This window comes from Eleutherodactylus coqui, chromosome 10 (assembly GCF_035609145.1).
Source record: "Eleutherodactylus coqui strain aEleCoq1 chromosome 10, aEleCoq1.hap1, whole genome shotgun sequence".
Taxonomy (NCBI): Eukaryota; Metazoa; Chordata; class Amphibia; order Anura; family Eleutherodactylidae; genus Eleutherodactylus; species Eleutherodactylus coqui.
Genome location: NC_089846.1, coordinates 6,279,171 through 6,289,771, shown reverse-complemented (window position 1 = coordinate 6,289,771; position 10,601 = coordinate 6,279,171). Strand labels below are relative to the sequence as shown.

At 52.9% G+C, this 10,601-nt stretch overlaps 1 protein-coding gene across 1 annotated transcript; it reads left to right on the top strand.

Annotated features, from left to right (window-relative positions):
• The first annotated feature begins 8 nt into the window (after nt 1-8).
• Nucleotides 9-4,680, top strand: POLE3 (DNA polymerase epsilon 3, accessory subunit). Its single transcript, XM_066580116.1, has 5 exons — nt 9-160; nt 698-769; nt 858-943; nt 1,038-1,156; nt 4,314-4,680. The coding sequence occupies exons 2-5, from the start codon at nt 704-706 to the stop codon at nt 4,481-4,483; spliced, it is 441 nt and encodes a 146-aa protein (XP_066436213.1). The 5' UTR covers nt 9-160; nt 698-703; the 3' UTR covers nt 4,484-4,680.
• The last annotated feature ends 5,921 nt before the right edge of the window (nt 4,681-10,601 follow it).

Genomic DNA, 10,601 nt, shown 5'->3' with positions numbered 1-10,601 from the left:
GAGGCGTGGAACGCATAGCGGGAAGATGGTGACGGAGCGGTGGAACGCATAAAGCAGTAAAGGGGCGGGCCTCTGAACCACGTGCTGTACGGAAGCTGTTTTGGGGTCTTGGCGGGAACTTGGAGACCCGAAGTGACCCTCTGTGTATCAGGACTCGGTGGTGAGGCTTCTCATGTGTCTGTAGGCCGGAGACTATTGTGTGGGTGTCAGGAACTACAACTCCCAGCATGTGCTCTTCAGTAAATGCTGAGACCTGTAGTGCAGCGGGGTGGTGGTGTGTGATAAGTGTGTACAGATAACTGGTATCTCTATCAGGGTGTCGCCTGATGTTTGAGTCTCGTATAAGGACGGTAATGGCGGCAGATGTGCTTCACGCTTATCGTCTCAGCCAATCAGAAGCGAGAAGTAAGGTCACATGTTGGCAGCACTTGAATCGCCGTTCAGTGAACCCTCGGAATCCGAAGCTGCGCAGCACGTTAATGGGTTCAGGGATTTGCGGCGATGGTCATTGCTCGCACTGCATGATGGCGTCTGCCGGCGCGGATGGTCTCAACGCAACGATTCCTGAAGCTGCGCTGCAGTGGAATCTTGGCGTACAACCGTCACAGCGGCCGCTGTTCACCCTGATTGCGACCCCCTGCGTGGTGTGAGAACACATGGGTATGTAAAATAAACCGTCCGTCTTCTCTTCTCGCAGAACAAGATGGCGGAGAGACCGGAGGATCTGAATTTACCCAACGCCGTGATCACGCGGATCATTAAGGAGGCCGTAAGTACGATTCGCAGCACCGCCGCCGCCCCTCCCCCACAACCTCCTTCTCTGGATGAATCGGACATTGTCTGCTTTCTCTCTTTAGCTCCCGGAAGGGGTGAACGTGTCGAAGGAAGCGCGCAGCGCCATCTCCCGGGCCGCCAGCGTCTTCGTGTTGTACGCCACATCCTGGTGAGTGCGCCGTGTGGTAATGGCGGGTGATCAGATGTTGTGGGCGGCGCGGCCGCGGGTACGGAGATCTCTGACTCTTTTTTTTTTTTTGCAGCGCCAATAACTTTGCAATGAAGGGGAAGAGGAAGACGCTGAACGTCACCGACGTGATGGCGGCCGTCGAGGAGATGGAGTTCCAGCGCTTCCTCACTCCGTTAAAAGAGGCCCTGGAAGGTGAGCGCTGCGGATGGTATAAAAACAATCGAAAAGTGGTATGTACTCCAAGGTGGTACCGCTAGAAACGGCAGGGCGGCCCACAAAAACTGAACCCTCGCACAACTGTGCCGATGGAAAAATAAAAACGTTATGAATTCAATGAATGGCCGAGCGCTGCCTGTTATTGGCTGAGCGTTCAACCAATCAGATGCAGCCCTTTCAGCAGGCGGGGATCCTGATGCTGAACAGCTACAGAGCAGTTTCTTACAGCTAGTGATGATTTTCAGGGAAGGGCTTGTATTAAAAGCCCTTCCCCGAAAATCACTGCAGGGGTTGCCAGCAGCCCAGTGCTTTCAATGGGACAGCGGCATCCCCATTGAAATCAGTGGGAGAGCTTCGCAATCTGGAACGGATTAATGGCGTTTCCATTCATTTCAATGGGGAAAATTGATTTGAGTTACGAGTGTTTTGGGTTAGGAGCTCCGTCACGGAACGGACTGCACTCCTAACCCACGGCACCGCTGTGTATATCTCTGGGGAAAATAAAAGGAGTACAGCACTCCTTTTTTCTTTTTAACCCCTTAATGACGCGGCCATTTTTCTTTTTCCATTTTCGTTTTTTCCTCCCCCCTTTAAAAAAATCATAACTCCTTTATTTATCCATCCACGTCACTGTATGAGGGCTTGTTGTTTTTTGCGGGATGAGTTGTATTTTTCAATGGTGCTATTTAAAGTACCATATAATGTACTGAAAAACTTTTAAAAAATTCTAAGTGGAGTAAAATGGAAAAAAAACGACATTTTGCCATCTTTTAGTACGTCTTGCTTCTACGGCGCACAAATGGCAACAAAAACGACATGATAACTTTATTCTATGGGTCGGTACGATTACTACGATGCCAAACTTGTTTAGGTTTTTTTTTTACTATACTCCTCTTTTTTTTTTTTAAAAGACATAAAAATTTTTTCAATTATTTTCTGTCGTCATTTTGTGCGCGTGATAACTTTTTTATTTTTCCGTCGACGTAGTTGAGCAAGGTCTCATTTTTTGCGGGATGTCCTGTAGTTTCTGATAGTCCCATTTTGGAATACATATGACTTTTTGATCGCTTTTTATTGCGTTTTTTCTTGGAGACAGGGTAACTAAAAAAGTGCATTTCTGGCGTTCTTCATTTTTTGTTTCGGACGACGTTCACCGTGCGGGAAAAATTATGTGCTACTTTGATAGATCGGACTTTTACGGACGCGGCGATATCAAATACATATTTTTAATTTATTATTTAGATTTTTTAATAATGGATATGGCAAAAGGGGGGTGAGTTAAACTTTTACAACTTTTTTTTTTATTCAATTAAACAAAAACTTTATTGATTCTTTTTTTTACTTTACTTTGAAGTCCCCCTGGGGGACTTTAAGATGCGATGCTTTGATCGCTCCTGCAGTATGACGTAATGCTATAGCATTACGTCATACTGCTTTTTGACAGGCAGCCTATGAAGCCACCCCACGGGGATCGCTATATAGGCAGTCTGTTAAGGCAGCCCTGGGGCCTTTCATTAGGCCCCCGGCTGCCATGATACGTGCATGGCTCCCCCGATCTCACAGCGGGGGGGCCGCGCGGGACCCCCGAACATCGTTCGGGGGATTTAAATGCCGCTGTCAGAATTGACAGCGGCGTTTAAATGGTTAATAGCCGCGATCGGCCGCTCGCGGCTATTGCCCGCGGGTGTCACCTGTTATAAACAGCTGATGCCCGCACTGTATGAAGAGAGGTTGTCACGCAACCTCTCTTCATACATACCCCGACGCTCCATGACGTACCAGGTACGTCATTGGTCGTTAAGGGGTTAAACTACTGCTCTCCCGCGCCAGAGAGCAGAAATTCAACTGCGGGTGTACCGCGCGACCGGATGACTTCCATAAGCTTCTATGGAGGCCTGCAGGAGCCGTCCGTTCGTGAGACCCGCAGAAAATGGAGCATGCTGCGTTTTTGTTTTTTTTTTCCCCTCATGTGCGGGAGAAAACGCAAATCCATTAAAATGCCATCTGCGGGTGCAAATTTCAATTTAATTGATCGCGGACGGCCAATGATTCCCTATGGGCAAAATTGAATTGCGGAATCCGCAATTCAATTTTGCTAGTGGACATGAGGCCTTAGTTTTTTTCAGTACATTGAATAGCACCGTTGAAAAATATGACTTCTCCCACAAACAACAACGAGCCGTCAGACAGCGACGTAGATGGATATATAAGAGTTATGATTTTATTTATCCCTTAATGAAAGGAGAGCAGGGGCCGCATTGCTTCAAGGGTTGCGCCAATATAGAAAGTTTCCCCCACTTGCGGGATTGGGCACAGCTTTATAGGGCCCCGCATGCCTGAAGCTGCGGTCACACTGCGACTCCATCCTGGTAGGGGGGGGGGATATTGGAGTACAAGCAGTAGGCAATCTCCGGCACTGTTTCGTGCATATGGTGACCTTTGGACCCCCGTTGTTGAGAGTGGTGGGGGGCCAACCGCCTATCATAAAGTTGTGCCCTAGTCTGTGGACAGGAGGTAACTTTCTATCTTTACGTCATGGCAGCGGCTTCACTCCCTTCCACTGGGAGCGCCGCGCTCTTATTCCTGTTGTCACTGACCTCCTATCCGGGGCAGGGAGTGCAGCAGCAGCGCTGCGCCCGGCGCTCCCGGAGCCTCACCTGGGGGTAGTGACAATGTTTGCCCAGCTGCACTGGACAGTGGACCTGAGGATCAGCTGATGGATGGGGGTCCCCAAGTGTCAGACCCCTGTTTATCAACCACTGATGGCCTATCTAGAGGACAGACAACCCCTTTAAATGGCTTTTCCAGGTGGCATCTGGCAAGTAGCGGTGACCTGCATGCCGCTAGAACAGACCAACTGCCCTGTGTGCTTGCACCTGATTAGGGCACTCCCCTCCATTTACGTGTTTGTGTACTATCCGTGTCCTCCACCGGCAGCACGTGGCGCCATAATAGAGGCTATTCAGGACCCGCTATGTACAGGAGGGGACGGTGGAGTTTGGGCGGAGCGTTAACAGGCGCCCATGTAGTGTCCAATGCGCACATGTGATTCTGGGGGCCGTGCGCCTGGTTCGCCCCCTGTAGCCTTGGGGTCGGTTCCAGATACCATTTTCACCCTCTGCTTCCCCTCCAGCTTACAGACGGGAACAAAAAGGAAAGAAAGAAGCCACCGAGCTGAAGAAGAAAGACAACAAGGACAAGAAGGCGGAAGGAGACGATCAGGACAGAAGCCGAGAGGAGGAAGATGAGGAGGAGAAGATGGAGGACGATGAGGTGGTAGAGGAGGAGGAGGTGGAGAACTGATGTCATCCCTATAGCCGGACATTTGTGGCACTTTGTGGTGACGGACTGTGACACTCCTGGCATGGCGTCTGGTGACGTTCCCTCCGCATGTTCAGTGGCCTAGGTGTAGCCGCCGGTGAGCAGAGACTACAGGGAGCTGCGTACCATAAACGAGGACTCCATTAATAAACCTCATGTAGATGTTTGTTTTCTGTTAAGTCTCGTCGGCTCATTTATGTATTCCCACTTGCATCTGCAGCCCTCATGCTGGGTGTTGTAGTTCCACAACAGTTGTGGGCACCCCCCGATTTAGAACTAATGGATGCCTATTATCAGGTCTGCAATGCTGACCCTCAAAGGAGCTGATGTAGGGGGGCTTCCCTGCTGGCGCGTGACGCTAATGATTTCACTGCCCTGCTTGCCACCCCTAAGGCTCAGCACCAATCTGTCAGCTGTACGCAGGGCTCCTCCCGGAGGTGGCTTGGGGACCGTGGCTAGTAGAAGAGTAAGACCCCCCACACAATGGGTGTTATAAGGGTCCCGGGGGGCAGGTGACGTGCTGTTCGGCTGGAGAGCTTTCATCTGGATGGCAGTAATAAGAATGTGTTTCCATTCCCTGTCAGCATGCAGAGGTCTTACAATATAGAAATGATCCACGGGGCGGAGTTATTGCAGCCCATAATTTAGGCAATATAAATTTAGATGAGGCCTCTTGTTAGACACTTTGCTGAAGTCCCCTCTTGTTTAAGCATTTAACCCCTTCCTGCCCCCCGGATGTAAATGAACGCCCCGTGTGAGAAGAAGGGGTTCCCACAAACGTACCTTCTATGGATGATCATCGCTGGGGCATCATGTTGGGCATCCTCACTAAATTTGTAAAGGCGCCCTTACTCCTAGTGTGCTCCCTAACAAGGAAGTGTGCGGTCTACCTGGTCACAGCCGCTGTCCCAGGACAAAGGACAGGTAGGCAGATGTTGGGGTGCGTTCACGTATCGCGGCACCGCTGTGGTTATCGCACAAGCTCCGCAGCGAGGGCAAATATTGAAATCCTCTGAAATCTCAAATTGTTGTGGAAATGGCGTCTATCTTCACCGCAGAATATGTTGTGTCGCGGTGAGTGGATCCTGCGCTCAAAATCCGTGCGCAGACTTTGGCGAGATCTTCTCTGTGCTGCACAAAGCGCTATAAAACAAGAGATCTACAGGCGGTAAAGGGGTGCACCAAGATCCACAGGCGGTGGGGGTCCGGCTGCTGCTGCCCACCTGCATGCTTGTAATCCGCAATTTCCAGCACTGTCCTTGACATGACTGAAGCGGTGATGTGCGTCTGCATCCTCTGCGCCATTCATGCAGGGACCACCAGGACCCTCCTTGTGGGGGTCCCAGCAGTCAGACCCCCACGATCATAAAGTCCACCATGTTCCTAAACCTGCTAACAGAGACCAGTTGGCCCAGAGAGCTTCCAGGGTCCTCATCCCGCTTTTGGCAGTTCAGACGTAGGACGAGACGCGCGGATGGAACGCCTGAACGCCCTCATCTTTTTTTGGATTTCTGATGTACAGAAGTTGCAGTTTTGGCTCATGAACCAAAATTGCGACTTTTTGGTCTTTTACGCTGCGCTTTGCTGCTTTCATCCGCTGTAGGTTTGCCTCTGGCATATGGAGGTCCTATGAAATGAGTGTATTGTGAGGCTCGTGTGTATAAATACATTTGTCGCTCCGAGCGTGATGCGTGGACCCGTAGGTGCAATATTTTTTTTTTTTTTTTGTTTTTAGCAATTTTTTTGATTTGGAAAAAAAAACAAAACGATTTTGTTCGCTGGTCCCTCAGTGAAAATGGCGATTGTTATATCAGTTGGCGTTTCTCGGATGGACATCGCACTTACCCATGTAAATACAAGCCAAGGGCTCATTCACGGGGGGGGGGGTTAAATCCGTGATTACGCAGCTTGTTCATAGACCGAGATGCTGCGTGTTCTGGGCGGGCTCCACATGTGCGCAGGGCGGGTTTTTTTTTTTTTTTTAATTTCATGTGTGCAAAAAAACAAAAAGTAATAGCCCCCCCCCCCCCCGTGCGCAGTGAATACAAATGTCATGTACATAACTTGCTGCATATTTGTGCCGTTTCATTCCCTTTTTTGGCTTATTTTGGTCTTTTTAACTGATTTTCTGCAAAGGTGAGAGACCCAAGACGCAGCAGCGGTGGCGCCTTCATTAGCGTTTTCCACAGCGTCTGTCAGGTGTGGGCGCGCAGGGCGATGGCGTCCGCCTGGGATGGTCCCACATCTTATAGTCCGGTATCTGCAGCTGCCCGTGTATAATGTGACCAGCCGCCCGTCCTGATGCGGTGTGACAGCTCCTCCCGGGGCAGCGGCTGCGTTCACATCCACTCAAGTGCGCCAAATGCAGCTTTGATGCGAAATCTGTCAGCAGATTCCTCACATTCTCCGTTCTGAAGTTGTTAAAGGGAACAATATGATTAATGAGCCGTTATGGCGAAGATGGAAGTGGGAGGACGGCCAACAGCGCGGCGCTCCCAGCTCCTGCTCTGTTAGTGCTTGGACAGCTGGATGACAACCAAGATGGCCGCCCCCACAGCCCCCGTCCATGTTGTGTCTAGTAACAGTAGGAGGAACCGCTCTCCACTCGTGATCGCACCGTGGCATTGGCGCCTGAGGAGGACGCTGCGTCAAATGGACACCATTTTGGCTAGGATACAGAGGAAGGAAATCGCTTGTACTGCAATTCCCTAATGTGGATAGAGGAGCTGCGGTCCCAGATGTGCTGGGGTTTGTAGTGCGCCAGCTGTTGGCTGATCTGCCACACGGAGCTCTTAGTGACCACAGGAGCTGCCAGTCGGCTTTGGCCATCGTGCTTCGTAACGCTTCGTCTCATGCGTTCGGGTCCGTTATCGTCCTGCGTTTGGGTTTCCGCCATGGGAGCAGAAAAACGGAATCCCTATAGAGAACAGATCTGTCCTGTGACTGACGCAGTCCGCACCGGACCGCCCTGACTAGAAACTGCTCCATCCGCTTCATCCTGCCTCCCAACACTCCTGGATGTAGTGAAACGCGCGACGCAATTTCATCAGAGGCTTGGAGACACGTTTGTGCCGGAGGCCATGAGCGGAGATGCAGATGTGAATGGAGCCAAACTGTTTTGTCATCTGCTGAAACTGCTCCAGCGGCCAGATTGGTGCGATTACTGCAGCGCCATTTAGTACAACACCGGCGGTGGAGCCGTAATAAGTAATAACCGCGAGAGAATGTGTGGCAGCGGCTGACTGCGGGGTAAGCAGATATAGATTATGCTGACAGAAGTGTTGGCCACAGAGAAGGGGGTGAAATTGGATTTTCTTCCCATCCGGTGTTGGCCGCCTTTGGCTTCCATGACTGCAGCCCCCCTCCGCGGACACTTCCCACCAGATCCCCATAGATGTGTGCAGGGATTTGTCTCCATTCCTCCAGGAGCTTCAGATACTAATGGTGGGATGATGGGATGATGAGTGTGATGGGCGCATTGATACGTCACACCCAAGTGCCGCCAGCTGATCGGAAGATGGTGTTCTGTGATTTTGCGCTCCACAACACTTGCTTCCACTCACTTACAGTCCGTCGCTCCGAGCCCCATCGCAGGCGCCGCTGTGCAGTCACTGCTGTGATGTTGTGTGCAGCTGCTCGTCCATGGTAACCCTTCACATGCCGTTCCCTACGGAGGTTCTGGTGCTAATGGATGTCCCAATGTCCTGTGAGACCCGCTGAGCGAGGGCAGACGATGTGTGTGATGTCTTCACAGCTCCTACAAGGCTTTGTTGTCCACGTTCTGTCAGTTTACGAGGTCTCCCTGAATAGGGCAGCACCACACAAACTGGATGGCTTCCATCTCCTAATAACATGGCCAAGAGGGGACTCTGGAAGGTCCAGAAGCTGCAATGTCCATACTGATTTGTTGGTGGCATCCCCCCAGAAGACCCCATTGTCAGCTCTACAGCTAGTGACATCCCCCCCCACCAGACCCCATTGGCAGCTTTACACCTGGTGGCATTCCACCACAAAACCCCTTGTCAGCTCTACACCTGATGACATGCCCCCACCACCAGACTCCATTGCCAGCTCTGCACACGGTGACATCCCATCACCAGACCCCGTTGTCGGCTGTACACCTGGTGACATCCCACCCCGAGACCCTGGTGTCAGCTCTACACCTGGTGATATCCTACCACTAGACCCAGTTATCAGCGCTACACCTATTGACATCCCCCCACCAGACCCCATTGTCAGCGCTACACCTGGTGACATCCCACCACTCGACCCCGTTCTCAGCTCTACACCTGGTGACATCCCCCCACAAGACCCTGTTGTCAGCTCTCCACCTGGTGACATCCACGCGCCAGCCCCTGTTGTCGGCTCTACACCTGGTGACATCCCCCCACCAGACCCCGTTGTCAGCTCTCCACCTGGTGACATCCCACCACCAGACCCCGTTGTCAGCTCTCCACCTGGTGACATCCCACCACTAGACCCCATTGTCAGCTCTACACCTGGTGACATCCCCCCACCAGACCCTGTTGTCAGCTCTACACCTGGTGACATCCCCCCACCAGACCCAGTTGTCAGCTCTACACCTGGTGACATCCCCCCCAACAGACCCCGTTGTCGTCTCTACATCTGGTGACATCGCACTGCCAGACCCCGTTGACGGCTCTACACCTGGTGACATCCCCCCACCAGACCCCGTTGTCGGCTCTACATCTGGTGACATCGCACTGCCTGACCCCGTTGCCGGCTCTACACCTGGTGACATCCCCCCACCAGACCCTGTTGTCAGCTCTACACCTGGTGACATCCCCTCACCAGACCCTGTTGTCGGCTCTACATCTGGTGACATCTCACCGCCAGACCCCATTGTCAGCTCTACACCTGGTGACATCCCCTCACCAGACCCCGTTGTCGGCTCTACATCTGGTGACATTGCACTGCCAGACCCCGTTGTCAGCTCTACACCTTGTGACATCCCCCCACCAGACCCCGTTGTCAGCTCTATACCTTGTGACATCCCCCCACCAGACCCCGTTGTCAGCTCTACACCTGGTGACATCCCCCCACCAGACCCTGTTGTCAGCTCTACACCTGGTGACATCCCGCCACCAGACCCCGTTGTCAGCTCTCCACCTGGAGACATCCCACCACTAGACCCCATTGTCAGCTCTACACCTGGTGACATCCCCCCACCAGACCCTGTTGTCAGCTCTACACCTGGTGACATCCCCCCCCAACAGACCCCGTTGTCGGCTCTACATCTGGTGACATCGCACTGCCAGACCCCGTTGTCGGCTCTACATCTGGTGACATCGCACTGCCAGACCCCGTTGTCGGCTCTACATCTGGTGACATCGCACTGCCAGACCCCGTTGACGGCTCTACACCTGGTGACATCCCACCACCTGACCCCGTTGTCAGCTCTCCACCTGGTGACATCCCACCACTAGACCCCATTGTCAGCTCTACACCTGGTGACATCCCCCCACCAGACCCTGTTGTCAGCTCTACACCTGGTGACATCCCCCCCAACAGACCCCGTTGTCGGCTCTACATCTGGTGACATCGCACTGCCAGACCCCGTTGACGGCTCTACACCTGGTGACATCCCCCCACCAGACCCTGTTGTCAGCTCTACACCTGGTGACATCCCCCCACCAGACCCCGTTGTCAGCTCTACACCTGGTGACATCCCCCCACCAGACCCCGCTGTCAGCTCTACACCTGGTGACATCCCCCCACCAGACCCCGTTGTCGGCTCTACACCTGGTGACATCCCCCCACCAGACCCCGTTGTCGGCTCTACACCTGGTGACATCCCACCACCAGACCCCGTTGTCGGCTCTACACCTGGTGACATCCCCCCACCAGACCCTGTTGTCAGCTCTACACCTGGTGACATCCCCCCCAACAGACCCCGTTGTCGGCTCTACATCTGGTGACATCGCACTGCCAGACCCCGTTGACGGCTCTACACCTGGTGACATCCCCCCACCAGACCCTGTTGTCAGCTCTACACCTGGTGACATCCCCCCACCAGACCCCGCTGTCAGCTCTACACCTGGTGACATCCCCCCACCAGACCCCGTTGTCGGCTCTACAC

What these genes read in the sequence shown, in the direction of transcription:
- POLE3 (XM_066580116.1), top strand. Translation starts at nt 704, where the DNA reads ATGGCGGAGAGACCGGAGGATCTGAATTTACCCAACGCCGTGATCACG. An exon ending in CGCGGATCATTAAGGAGGCC is followed by an intron (nt 770 to 857) that starts GTAAGTACGATT and finishes TTCTCTCTTTAG; the next exon opens with CTCCCGGAAGGGGTGAACGT. An exon ending in GTGTTGTACGCCACATCCTG is followed by an intron (nt 944 to 1,037) that starts GTGAGTGCGCCG and finishes TTTTTTTTGCAG; the next exon opens with CGCCAATAACTTTGCAATGA.